This window comes from Aspergillus ibericus (assembly GCF_003184845.1).
Source record: "Aspergillus ibericus CBS 121593 unplaced genomic scaffold BO80scaffold_90, whole genome shotgun sequence".
NCBI classification, from domain to species: Eukaryota; Fungi; Ascomycota; class Eurotiomycetes; order Eurotiales; family Aspergillaceae; genus Aspergillus; species Aspergillus ibericus.
This window is the reverse complement of record NW_020292188.1, coordinates 43,129-55,717: the sequence shown is the minus strand read 5'-3', so window position 1 is coordinate 55,717 and position 12,589 is coordinate 43,129. Positions and strand designations below refer to the sequence as shown.

The 12,589-nt window shown below is 52.2% G+C and overlaps 4 protein-coding genes and 2 non-coding genes across 6 annotated transcripts; 3 read left to right on the top strand and 3 right to left on the bottom strand.

Annotated features, from left to right (window-relative positions):
• Positions 1 to 1,449: 1,449 nt before the first annotated feature.
• On the bottom strand, positions 1,450 to 1,563 carry BO80DRAFT_t305. Its single transcript has one exon. It is a non-coding gene; the product is annotated as a tRNA-Leu (tRNA).
• A 518-nt stretch (positions 1,564 to 2,081) lies between these two features.
• Positions 2,082 to 2,195, top strand: BO80DRAFT_t306. Its single transcript has one exon. It is a non-coding gene; the product is annotated as a tRNA-Leu (tRNA).
• A 627-nt stretch (positions 2,196 to 2,822) lies between these two features.
• On the bottom strand, positions 2,823 to 3,935 carry BO80DRAFT_430277 (PhzF family phenazine biosynthesis protein). Its single transcript, XM_025720676.1, has one exon. It carries the CDS (start codon positions 3,901 to 3,903, stop codon positions 2,920 to 2,922), a length of 984 nt encoding a protein of 327 aa, XP_025569343.1. The 5' UTR covers positions 3,904 to 3,935; the 3' UTR covers positions 2,823 to 2,919.
• Positions 3,936 to 4,210: 275 nt separating this feature from the next.
• Positions 4,211 to 6,403, top strand: BO80DRAFT_369880 (uncharacterized protein; the record flags this gene model as incomplete). The annotated part of the gene is made up of 5 exons (XM_025716414.1): positions 4,211 to 4,309; positions 4,362 to 4,485; positions 4,669 to 5,279; positions 5,349 to 6,049; positions 6,136 to 6,403. The coding sequence occupies 5 exons, from the start codon at positions 4,211 to 4,213 to the stop codon at positions 6,401 to 6,403; spliced, it is 1,803 nt and encodes a 600-aa protein (XP_025569342.1).
• Positions 6,404 to 6,787: 384 nt separating this feature from the next.
• On the top strand, positions 6,788 to 7,938 carry BO80DRAFT_450623 (glycoside hydrolase family 16 protein; the record flags this gene model as incomplete). Its single annotated transcript, XM_025721826.1, has 2 exons — positions 6,788 to 7,159; positions 7,228 to 7,938. The coding sequence occupies 2 exons, from the start codon at positions 6,788 to 6,790 to the stop codon at positions 7,936 to 7,938; spliced, it is 1,083 nt and encodes a 360-aa protein (XP_025569341.1).
• A 410-nt stretch (positions 7,939 to 8,348) lies between these two features.
• On the bottom strand, positions 8,349 to 12,447 carry BO80DRAFT_469770 (putative SNF2 family helicase/ATPase). Its single transcript, XM_025723037.1, has 3 exons — positions 12,372 to 12,447; positions 9,102 to 12,254; positions 8,349 to 9,051 (listed from the first exon to the last, which is right to left on the bottom strand). Exons 2-3 carry the CDS (start codon positions 12,066 to 12,068, stop codon positions 8,647 to 8,649), a joined length of 3,372 nt encoding a protein of 1,123 aa, XP_025569340.1. The 5' UTR covers positions 12,069 to 12,254; positions 12,372 to 12,447; the 3' UTR covers positions 8,349 to 8,646.
• Between the last annotated feature and the right edge of the window lie 142 nt (positions 12,448 to 12,589).

Below are 12,589 nucleotides of genomic sequence, written 5' to 3'. Positions count from 1 at the left end.
AAAAGAAAAAAAAACCTACTAAACCTACTAAACTGACTAACCCGACCAGCCAGCCTTCCGTCCAGAACGGTACTTTACCGCCCCAATACCGACTGCATCGTCAACCCAGGCAAGGAACATCCATCGAAGCACCTTGTTTTGCCCACGAATCCGACCGAGAGTTTGCTTTTCTCTGCAAAAGCCCTGTCGCCTCTTTGCTTCTTCCTTTCGGTTTCTTTGTCCCTTCTCCGCCTCCATTCCTAAGGTTCCTTCCCGTCGATACGGTACATACCGACCAACTTCTTGTCGCTTTCCCCCTCCCCTTTGCCGCATGCATCGCTCACCCCGGTTGCCCCGTCGCTTGTCCATCCAATCCAAATGGCCCCTACATGCCAACCGGGGGCCAGGACCTCTGGACTGGCCTTTTGACAGCCATCCTTGAAACCTTCCGCTTGGTTGTGCGTGGCCACATCTCGTGGCCGCCACGTTTTTGACCGACCGCACGATGGCTTGGACAGTTATACCAATGATAATCGATCGCCCAGCCTTGGTGCTGATGGGTAGCGGCTATTGGGGCCAGAATCACGACACGCGCTGCATCATCCCATCGCCGATACGGATTTCGCCGGGGACGTTTCTGGCTATCTGGACAGGTCTCGGCCTCTTTATCGTCCCATCGGCGAGATTGAGATGTCCCCTATTACCACGAATAGCCCGCAGATCATCGGCGCTGGTTTGACTCTGGCGCTAGTTGCATATCTATCCCTGTTCGACCTGGTCTGGTGTTTCAGGTCTTAGTGGCCTGGGCGCCTGCATAAATATGATCCCGGTCAGGGTAAGGGCACCAGCGTGCTCCAGTCTACATTTTGTGCCACGCAATATACGCCGACCAATCTCCTCCGTCTTTGGCCTTGGGTTCTGCGACAGCTCGAACCGACCGCCACCATCGTCCCCCGACCTCGTATATCCAGTGCCAGAGACAACAACTTGACGTATCGCACCAGCCGCACCTCCTGGTTGCCTCCGTCGGTCGAAGGTCCAATATACTGGCATTCAACCTGGTGATGCTTATTGATTAATCCCGCCGCAGGATCATCCACTTAGCGGAGCGGGTCCGACCCCCAAGTTCCTTTAGCCCAGAGATTTGGTGGATCCGGCGCCCATCCCATCCAGCTTCGTCTCGCCAACGGTGCTGATCCCAGTGCTCTAGACAAAAATGGGCTTAGGCTTCGTTGCGTAGGCTCCCGACACCAAACTTAGCTTCCCCCTACTGAGTCTCGGTATGATGGCATACCGCAACGAGATTCGTCCGTAGCCCGTTTCGGGTGCTCTGGTCCAAAGCGCCATATCGGAACAGGTCACTGGGTCGTGTGGCCCATCATCAGACAACCCCTACCCAGTTAGACCACTGACATTGGCAACCTAGGGGGATGGTCTGGACCAGTAGCAAAAAGAAGGATCAAAAAGGTATGACAAGAGTGGGACTCGAACCCACGCCTCTTTCGAGACTGCAATGCATCCAACTTTGTTGGACAAGTGAATGCCACTTGAGTGCAGCGCCTTAGACCACTCGGCCATCTTGCCTGTTTCTATGATAGTTGAGGGAGGTTAAGGTAAGTAAGCCAAAATGGGTTACTGAAGCTGAATCCTGCTGAATTCGGTGGGTTCTATGGAGTACTTCGTGTGGAGTGCTGTACTCCATAGAGAGTGAATGAAGAGGGCGGGATCGGGACCCACAGTATCTGTGAACTTCCGTATGAGGCGAGGACTGAGTCCAAGTGAAAGTACTGTTGGCTGTTTCGGGTACCGTTATTGGAATGTTGGATTACTCTAGATACTCCATGACGATTGGAATCATGAAACTTTAGGGGCGTTGGGGGCATTACGGTCGAACTGAAGTGGAAAGGTCTGTTGGAATGAATGATGGAAATACACTATCGTATCCTCTCCGGTGGCATATTGGAACATAACCAGTAATGTCCCGAATGGCCTTCACGGGTGGCAGATGCCAGAAACTTTATCCTCAACATATGGCAGGTTCGAAAGTTTCGCGGCCTTGCCCTTGTACGAGGAGCCCTTGAACGTGCTAATTAGTCATCAAAGGCAAGATGGCCGAGTGGTCTAAGGCGCTGCACTCAAGTGGCATTCACTTGTCCAACAAAGTTGGATGCATTGCAGTCTCGAAAGAGGCGTGGGTTCGAGTCCCACTCTTGTCATACTTTTTAGTCAATACTCTGATGGTTTTCATTCATTTGCGTCTCTTTTTTTTAAGATGTTTTTTTCATGGTTTGTTTTTGTGCTAGGTGGGAAGGGTGGGTTGAGCTTGCGGTCCTGTATCTATTCTCTGCTCTGGTCTCGTCAAGTCTCGATCTCATTTACTCCTACGGATATATGAAGACCCATGAGGGCCATGACGAGTCCCTCCCCCCATCATCGATTGGCGGAGCCACTACGGCCACCCACGCCTGCATAATGCAGGCTAGCAGCACAGGTACTTAGCGCATGGCTAGTGCATGACTGCATGACTGCATGCGTGATGAGAATTGGATAGATAAGGAAGGGGAAGAAAGGGTCACCGCTTCTTCGTGGTTCCTTTTCCCCGGCTGACGGCAGGATCCTGGTTCAGGTTGGGCTGGCTTGTGGGGGTCATGCAGGGATCGGGGGTTTGGAGATAGGGGTTAGGGGGGGTTGGTTATCGATCTATCAACTGGGTGTAAATGTGAGAGATTTATGTGGTTGTGAGTTGTTAGATGTGGTGGAGAGAATATACTATTATTATGGATCTGTTTGACGGTCTGTGGTTTGGTGTGACATCACAACTTCATGAAATTATGAATCAATTAGTACTCTGTAAGCGGAGGTTGAACAACTTGAAGCAAGATAATGGCTTAATAATAGTATGCAGAGGAGTAAATCTATCATGACCAGCAATCAATAGTATCAAATAACCAGCTCCCCAGAAGTAACCTTCACAGCACTTCCCCTCAACTCCACCGTCTCAATCTTCTTCTCCTGTCCCCGAGCACCAACCGTAACCGCAACACTGATATCCGATCGTCTCCCCATCTCCACACCCTGCACGATATCAAACTCCGCCGTAGACCCAGCCTCCGCACCCGTCAACGCCAGATAGCTCGCAAGTCCACTAGCCGCACTGCCCGTAGCCGGATCCTCAATGTTCCTCAGGAGCATACGCGATCGAATAACCTTCTTTCCCGTCGTCTCATCATACACATCACGGACATAGAAGTACACCACGACGAGACCTGATTCCTCCCACCCAGCATCCAGATACCCGCCCTCCGCGACCGACTTGCAGGGGATCACCTCCCCACTCACCGGACACTCCGTTGCAGCCAGTGCCTCCAGACTAGGTAACTCGACCAGCACCTGACTCATGCCTTTCACGATAGAGAACACAGGGAAGCTATCCGGACCTCCCTGGCCGAGAAATGGTACCAGCGAAGGATGCAGCCTCAACAGCTCCGACACCGCAAATCTCGATGAGTGAATATGCACATTATGTGCGATTTTGGCTGCAACAGCACCCGACTGCGAACCTGGCACCCTCGAGATGGCAAAAGGTCCGGCCTTCGTGATCAGGGTCTGGACGTTCGTCTTGTCGGCTTCATTGGCGGAATGTTCCAGGAACCAGGAGACCGCCCCGATGGTGGGATGGCCCGCAAAGGGGAGTTCTTCGGTGGTGGTGAAGATGTCGATTGTTCGGGAAGAAGGGGATGATTGGCTGGTAGGGTGGATGAAGATGGTCTCAGAGAGATTGAATTCTTGGGCGATCAGTTGTTTCTGTTCCTGGGTGATGGGGGTGGAGGATGAGTCGGGGAGGAAGACTACGCCCAGCGGGTTGCCCGAGTATGGCTGGGTGGTGAAGACATCCAGAGTGGCGAAGCGGAGTGTTTGGACCATTTTGATGATCTATGGGATGTTCTTCTCACGTTGGGAAGAAAAGATGTCGTCTGGACTGGGGAGCAGGCTCCAGAAGTATATATATGGAAGCGACTAGGTGTATGAGTCATGGCGTGAAGGGATTGGATGGACTGGAGGCACTGGTGGGGAACCGACGCCCTCCGGATAACAAGCCGTTCGCCGGGTTGTACGGATGCCATGAATTCTCGGTTAGACTCGACAGTCGACAGATCCACCGGGATGGCATAATGCACAAGGTGCCATAACTTCCTTCCAGACTCGGACAAGCTGGATTAATCCCCGACAGATGTTTTTGAGCCCTTGGAATGCCAACGGCCCCAAACAGCGGCGCACGAGTCGGCGGAGACGTCTGGGTCACTCTTGCGATGTATGCCATGCGAGAAAGGTGCAGTAGCAACTTGGCTAGCATTCTGTTTCATTCCTAACAGGTCCCATAGATCCATTGTGATGCAGCCAAGCCCAAGTGCAATTGGTGCTCTCATCAGAATTTGCCGTGTACCTTTCGCAGACATCGTTCCGCGAGTCTCAAGAGCACAAGGTATGTTCGGATGCTGGATTGCAGTCAATGCAGCCTCTGAGCAATGAGTTTTAATTACCGTGGTAGCTCAACCGATCTTCGGCTACAAGACCGAAGCTGCTCGAATATCCCCTCCCCGCGACCTGTTCCCACTTCCACCAATCAAGGTAGGAAGTATCAGCTTCGTTTTGCAACCACATGACATCTCAGCTAATGTTCATTCGAAGCGGAAACCCCTCCATTCAGCCGAGGGTGGTTCCCTCAGGATCGAGCAGTAGAAACATGGGCCCCGACCTTTGCTCGAAATCTCCAATCTGCAGGACGTCATCTGGGCAACATCTGCACCTTCAGTGGAATGCACGTGTTGTCTACAAGCAGTCAAGAATGGATGAAAGCATGTACAGGGGAGGAGCTCCATCTGGATCGATATCACAGTGCTCAAGTTTCTTGGTGGCAGCATTCACCGCCGACAGAATCAACACCCCAGGGCCTGCTTTCCAGCGGCCTCGACTTACCGGAACCCGCCTTCCTGTATGAAGAGCTAAAGCACTACCAGTCATCAACATTCGGGCTCTTTTTCCCGATCCTGGACCCATCTCTGTTCGAGAGCACCGTGAGGGCCGCATGCTACAATGAGACCTCGGCAGCATCGCCCGGCCTAAGCAGTGCCAAAGCATGCGTATATGCCTTTCTTGCGCTTGCACCTACTGTGGTCCATGGGTCAAGACTGCATCGTCTCAAATCTAGCCTTGAATATGCATGTGAAGCGTACCGTCTGTTACCAGAGATATCCAAAGAGCCAGTTAGCTTAGATGGTCTACAGACGCTCTTATTACTCGTGAGCCGAGATGCAATCCTGATACACACCTTATCCGACTAACATCCCCTCTAGTGTCTGTGCTCTCAGGGACTCGCTGGGGACTTTTTCACTATCGACCATCTACTCTCTACAGCCTCGCGATTCATCTATCACCTAAAGGCGAACTTATCCCCTCGTACAGTCTGGGAAAATCCAACCTCCCTTGAATACCATGCGAGGCATCTATTCTGGATAGCCTACATCTGCGACAAGGGTTTCAGTTTAGTGACGGGTCTCGCTCCAGTGCTGGAAGATGCCCAATGCGACCTTACGCTCGCTGCTATTCCTAGTGAGCTCGACCGACCGAAGGGACGGTTGCATCTTTACGGGGACCCATACCCAGGCTCCTATGTTGATATGTACGCCCGTCTAGCTTTAATCCAATCGCGAATCTATCGCGATCTGTACACACCGAGTGCTTTGAGGAAGCCCGACGCAGATTTGCTGCGAACCATCCGAGACTTGGATCATGCCATTGAAGAGTGGAGGGAGTCGATTCCTTCGGGAAACCAGCCATCTCTTATCACCAGTGCGCCTCGGGACTCCGATATGAGATATTCCATATTTCATCTGCAATATCATCACTGCATGATCATGATTCACCAGGCTAGCAGCCGATGTGCATCCTGGGAGCAAAACCAGGACACACGAGGGACGAGTTCAAGCCTGGCAATCTCAGTCGCAGCCAGTCGATCCTTTCTGGGAGGCTTCCTGTATTCTCAGCTTGAGCTGGGATCTCAAAATCTTTTGTGAGTTTGTGCCTTCCCCCAGACCATCCTTTACCCTGCTCACTCTCCTGTTTGCGTCGGCGGGCGGCTAATGGTCTACCCGGCAGGTTTACCCTCTCATATTTCCTCCAAGCCAGCATTAATCTATTCTGCAAGATCCTGTCTCGGCCACTGGATAACGGAAACCAAGAGGACTTGCACATAATCGGTATGATCTCTCAGCTCATCGCCAAACACCACAGGGACGATGATCCAGAATGCTATACAGCGAAGATCACGTTTGCTGGGGGGGTTATCGGTGAGTTAAAACGGCTTGCGCAATGTGCCATCGACAAGGCCACCCGAGAACAAGACCAAGTGGTGGGCCCACAATGACAGCGAATCATCTCGAATACCAACAGTCTCTGGTTTATATAATCGGACTGTAACCTACTGCATCCAGTTAGTGTTCTTTACACCGTCATTCGACTTGTCCGGGCGCTTTGACTAAGCGGCCTGACTGCTGCCTGTTTAGGGTGTAGACTGGATCTAGTCAGGTACCTTTGACCATGGCACCAGTCGATGGAAGTAATACTTATCCTGGGCAGCCTGGTGCGTATTCCATGGCAGGACAGTGGTCGAACATATAAGCTCTCAGGGGAATCATCCCCAAGGATAGCTTCCCTGCGACGTGCTCCTGTTGTACAACCTACTCCTGCATACGAAGTTGGCCCTAAGCCATCAATCACCCAGCTTCCATCCCAACCGACGCAATCGACCATGCTGATCAACAATTACTATGTTGCCACAGCTATTGCTGCGATCGTCCCTCTTGCACATGCTCAGTCATACACTGACTGCAATCCACTGAACAAGACCTGCCCGGCCGATACGGGCACAACCGAATCCCATCTACACTTCGATTTCACCCAAAGCTCAGGTCTAGACCAGTGGACCATCACCGCTGACAACGTCACCACCGGTACAGATGGCGCAGAATTCACCATCAACAAGCAGGGAGATGCTCCAACCATCCAGACCGATTTCTACATCTTCTTTGGCGAGGTCTCCATCTCCATGAAAGCTGCCTCCGGCACCGGCATCATCAGCAGTCTCGTCCTGGAATCCGATGACCTCGATGAAGTGGACTGGGTAACCTTCTTCCATCTCTTGTCAATCCAGTCCAATCTTCCCAAACATCCAGCTTACCCCATACACAGGAACCATTCGGTAATCTAGCGGACCAGCTCCAAACCGACTACTTCGGCAAAGGCGACACCTCATCCTACGACCGCTGGACCTGGGCCTCCATCTCCGACGCCCAAGGCGACTACCACACCTACACCTGGACCTGGAGCGAGACCGAACTCATCTGGTCCATTGACAACTCCACCGTCCGCACCCTCACCTACGCCGACGCCGTCAACGGTACCCGCTACCCGCAGACCCCGATGCGCGTGCGCATTGGGATCTGGGCCGGCGGCGACCCCGATAATTCCGAAGGTACGATCGAATGGGCTGGCGGCGAAACAGACTACTCGGACGCCCCATTCACCATGTACGTCAAATCGGTCGACATTGTAAACTACAACCCGGCCACCTCTTATAAATATACCGATGAATCGGGCTCCTATGAGAGCATCGAGATCGTGGGTGGCAGTTCCAACTCGACATCCTCCTCGTCCTCCTCGTCCTCCTCGTCTTCCTCATATTCTTCCTCCCCGTATACCAACAGCGCAGGCTCTAGCGCCCTTAGCCGGACATCTAGCTCCGCATCTGCTTCTACTACCGCGGCGTCTGCGTCATCATCCGCATCCGCATCCGCCTCTGCCTCCACCTCCAGCACTATCAGCTGGGCAACTACCTTCCGCCTCAACCCGAGTATTCTTTCTCTCCCAGTTGCTCTTGCCCTCCTCCACGTGGCTCTTTGATCCATCCCATCAATCAATGAGATGACTCTATCCAGCCCTTGGCGCTGGCTTCATTCCCTATCAATGGGTTCAACGAGGCGACGAAAGCCGGGGAAGATAGTTGGGTGAGGGCCATCATAAACGCCATAATATCATCGACTTTTCCCTTTTATTGTTCTTCTCTTTATCTTAGTGATGGATGGATGGATGGATGGATGGATGGATGTATGGATGTATGCGTCTATGCTTATACAATAACATCCAACGATTTAGTATTCAACGATATGATATGTCATGACAACACTGCATAGAAACCGGAACTACGGTACGGACATCTGCACTGATGTGAGGTGGTGGCTATAGGTAAACATGCTTAAAATAACCAGTGCCCGGTGGGAATAGTATATTGTACTAGTAAGTGGGGGTTATGTAATGAAAGATATGAGTCAAGTTCAATTGGATATTTGTATACGCATAACAGTTCATTCAACCTGCCAGTAACCAAATCGTAGACCGGTAAATGATCATATCAGATAAACGCCCGAAATGTTCTCATCGTGAGAAAAGAATTGGGAAAAGAAAAGAAAACCCGAAATTAGAACGATGTAGTAACCAAGGTTTGACCGTCCTTTCGCATCCCAACGCCCAATTGCACTCATCCCCCAAATCACACCATGCACACCAGTATTCCATGCTTACCACCGTCTTCCATGTTATCAGTCTTCAATGCTACCACCGTCTTCCATACACCGAGTCTTCATCGCGAGACGAACGTTTCACCTGCTGACGGTTTCGGTCACGAGGGGCTGAAGATTCCCGAGTCTCGCTGGGGTACGGAGAGCTCGGGCTATCAGTGCCGGAACTCAACAGCTTGGTCGTCTGGGCGAGGTCAAGGTTGCGATCACCTGTGTAGCGTGCTTCTGCATCCTTGCCAAAGAGAGCCATCATGTCCTTCATCGTCAGCTTGGCCGCTGCGGTCTTGCCCTCGATGGTCACGTTGGCCAGCTCCCGCTTGCGATCTTGCAGGTCGAGAATACGCTCCTCGACGGTGCCCTTGATGATCATCTTGTAGATCTTGACGTCGACCGTCTGATTGAGCCGATGCACTCGGTCAATGGCCTGCTCTTCGACGAACTATAAAGATGATTAGCGTGATTCCTCAAGTGACGGACCGGTCAACTTACAGGATTCCAGAATGGCTCTAGGATGACTACCCGACTTGCTGCAGTCAAGTTCAGTCCCAATGCACCAGCACGCAAACTGCAGAGAAGGACCCTCGTGCCACTGTTGTTCCGAAGCTTGTTGAGACTGGCCTCTCTGAGGTCATTCCGCATGCCTCCATCATATCTAGCGTATCCGATTCCTGCGCGCTTCAAGAACGGTTCGATCTTGTCGAGCATTGACGTAAAGACCGAGAAGACGATGAACTTATAATCCGACGACTCGCGCCTAAGGATCTTCATCAGGTGCCGGATTTTCGTTGACGGCAAGACCGCATCCTCATCGTCCCCAGGGTTCAAGTAGATATCGTCATCATCAGACTCCACTTCGCGGCCTCGGCTCCTGATGCTCGTTGGCTTGCGAGAGGGCGACTCAGGTCCTTCATCATCAGAGTCAGTGTCAGAATCACTCGAATTGATCCATTCACCACCGCCCTCTGCGTCTTCATCATCAGTGCCACCAGCTGTTCCAAGACTCGACTTTCCGCGTTGATCTTCTGGGACGAGCCACTCGCCATCCTCCTCATCCTCGTCGTCACTGTCCATGACTACTCTTCGGTTCCTCCGGGACCGGACAACCTGTGCCTCTGAGCGGCGGGTTGAGGGCGACTCCGTCAGATCAATATACACCTTCTGATCGTCCTTCTTCTTCTTGCTGCCGGTATTCGTCAAGTCCGTATCCAACGCAGTTTCGCATTCTTTACACCGGCTATTGCCACCAGACACTTCCTCTTTGCTGAGCGCCATTTGGCAGATGTCGCATTTCTTGGAGACAACACTAAGCGCCCCGAAAAGGTCCGCCATACTGTCCAGTTCATCGTTCTTAGCAGACGCTTGCTGACTGCTAGAGGGTGCACCTTGCAAAAGAATGTCCTTGTCCTTGGCGAGATCGCTCTTAACCAAATCCGGGTGATTGCAAGATTGCCGAAGGCGCAGCAGCAGGACCAAAGCCCCAGCGTAGTCGACCTTTTCACCACCCATCATTTTCTCAAGACTGTTTTCCGTGCGCTGCTCTAGGCGTTGGTAGAAGTTCATCTCTCCCGGCATAAAATCCGCTTCTACCTTGATAACCTCTCGCTTGACAATCTGGAAGCCAGATGATTTCTTCTCTTTCCCGTCCTCACCGGGCTTGAGGTTGGCATTCTGTTTCAAGACGTCCTTGGTTCGGCGCTTCATGAAGACCTTCAAGTAGACCTGCAGACGCTCGATAGCGAGGCCTCCGCGGCCGTTCGCTATAGGCTTCATGATTTGTTCCTTCCAGGCCGCCAAGTCGTTGAACGGCTTGATCCGGAGGAATTTAATCAAGCTTTGCAGTTCGTCCAGGTTGTTCTGCATAGGCGTTCCCGAAAGACACCAGCGGTACTCTGCATTCAAAGCGCAGGAAGCCTGCGTTGCTTTCGCATTCCGGTTCTTGATGGTGTGCGCTTCATCGAGGATAATTCGATACCAATAGACAGAGAAGATGCCGGATTTCTTCTTGTTCTTATCCACAGCACCATGTTCCGAAGTCAAGGTACCGTACGTGGTAATGACCACATCATAGTCCTCCAGATTATCTGTCGCTTTGGCCCGTGCATTGCCGTGGTATACCAAAACGCGCATCCTATGAGAAGATTCAACCTTGGACATGATTTCTGACTCCCACTGCTTGATAAGCGCCAGGGGAGCGACAACCAAAGTTGACTTGCTCAAACCGGGCGGGAGTTTGCGAGTGTCCTCTTCTTCCTCGCCGCTGTCCTCATCCTCGTCGTCGGATAAAGGTCTCCTCAGTCCATCGGCGGGTTTTCTGTTGGAGAGCATCAGAGCAATAGCTTGAACGGTCTTTCCAAGACCCATGTCGTCTGCCAATATGCCGCCCTTGGGAAGCACTCCCTTGGTCCTCTTCCGACCTGTCTCCTTGTCGCACATCCAATTGACACCCTCCCGCTGGTGAGGCAGTAGTTTCACCTTCAAGCCTTCCACTGTTCCATCATCTTCTTCCTCTTCCTCCTCATCTTCTTCATCGTCCTCCTCATTCTCTGATTCGGCTTCACTGACGTCTTCCTCCTTCGTGACCTCCTTAACATCCACAACTTCTTTGACAGTCTCTTTCACAGGGGACTTGACGGACTCGACATCTGACTCCTCCGCGCTTTCGTCGGCAGTCTTGGGCTCCTGCACGGTCACGCTTCCTAGTTGCGCAGCCAGATCATCAATATCCGCATCCGCCTGCTTCTGCTTCTTTTCCTTTTTCTTCTTCTTATCCTTCTTGCTCTTCTTCTTCTTGCTCTTCGATTTGGGTTGCTTCTCATCCTCTTCCTCAAAGGCTCCCTCCAAGAGAGCCTTGATATTCTCATTTGCCTTGGCCGTGTCGACATAGCCGTTCACATCCATCGAGCCAAAGCCCGTGTTACGAGACCGCACACTTGGTGTGAAACCACCCTCGCCAGTCAGATCCACAAAATTCTGTAAATTTTTCGACGCGTTCGTCATCTTAATGGCAGAGGGCTTCGATGCGAAGAATGTCTTGGGAGCTCGGGGTGTGTTGAAGGTGAAATTCTCGGGACGCCGAATTTCCACGGCTTCATCATTGACTGGACGGGAGAAACGGTTGTTGTTGTACGCGGAGGGTCTAACTGGCTTGAATGGGTCAAATGCATCTCTTCTGGGAGTTGATATGCCGGCAGGACCTGGTGTAGTAGGTGGACGGTAATGGGAGGCACCATGGTGAGCAGCGTTCTGAGGCCGTGGCTGAGGCCTATGATGCTCTGGACGGGACTGGTTCGGTCTAGGCACATTGAAAGGGTTGCTAGGATGGTGACTCTGATGGTGCACTGGGCGAATGGGTGACGGCTTGCCGAACTCAGGGTGGTGGGACATAGGACGACGAGGCTGATCTTGCGGCCTGCGAGGCGTAAAAGGGTCCGCAGGGACGTCGCTTTCTTTAGCCATGATGTATTAATGCAAGGCTTCCCCGATGATCTTTTAAGGCGGGGTCTATCGAATCGTGTTCTCTGGGGAGCTGCGGGGGTTTCTGATAGGCCGAGAATGGGATAATCTTGAGTCAATATTGAGCTTGCATAAGGAATCGAGTCTATCTTGATGTCGGCGAGATGAGGGTAGGAAGTCTTTTCAATTCTGTAGGCCAAGCTAATGGTCAGCACGTCACGTTCCCGCGGGGTTGCAACAACAGTCCCACTATCGGGGCTCATCTTCGGAGAAATATCAAGAGCATGGACGTAAAAAACCACTCACTTTAGGCCATTGTGTTGCAAAGGGGGCTAGGGGAGACAAAATCCGGAGTAGTGGGAGGGGCTTTGGGCGTGTTGACGGAGATCGGCTGTGTTTAGCGTTGACATGCCACATTTTATCGATAGCGCTATCGCCCGCTTTTGTTTGGGCCGTTTGCCTGGATTGCCCCAGCAACCGCCGCCACCAGTCAGGAACACGGCATCTTCCCCGTCTGAGCTTTC

Excerpts from the sequence above, each read along its gene's own strand:
- BO80DRAFT_469770 (XM_025723037.1), bottom strand. The coding sequence starts at position 12,068 with ATGGCTAAAGAAAGCGACGTCCCTGCGGACCCTTTTACGCCTCGCAGG. Across the intron at positions 9,052-9,101 it reads TAGAGCCATTCTGGAATCCT|TTCGTCGAAGAGCAGGCCAT; the intron begins GTAAGTTGACCG and ends TCATCTTTATAG.
- BO80DRAFT_430277 (XM_025720676.1), bottom strand. The coding sequence starts at position 3,903 with ATGGTCCAAACACTCCGCTTCGCCACTCTGGATGTCTTCACCACCCAG.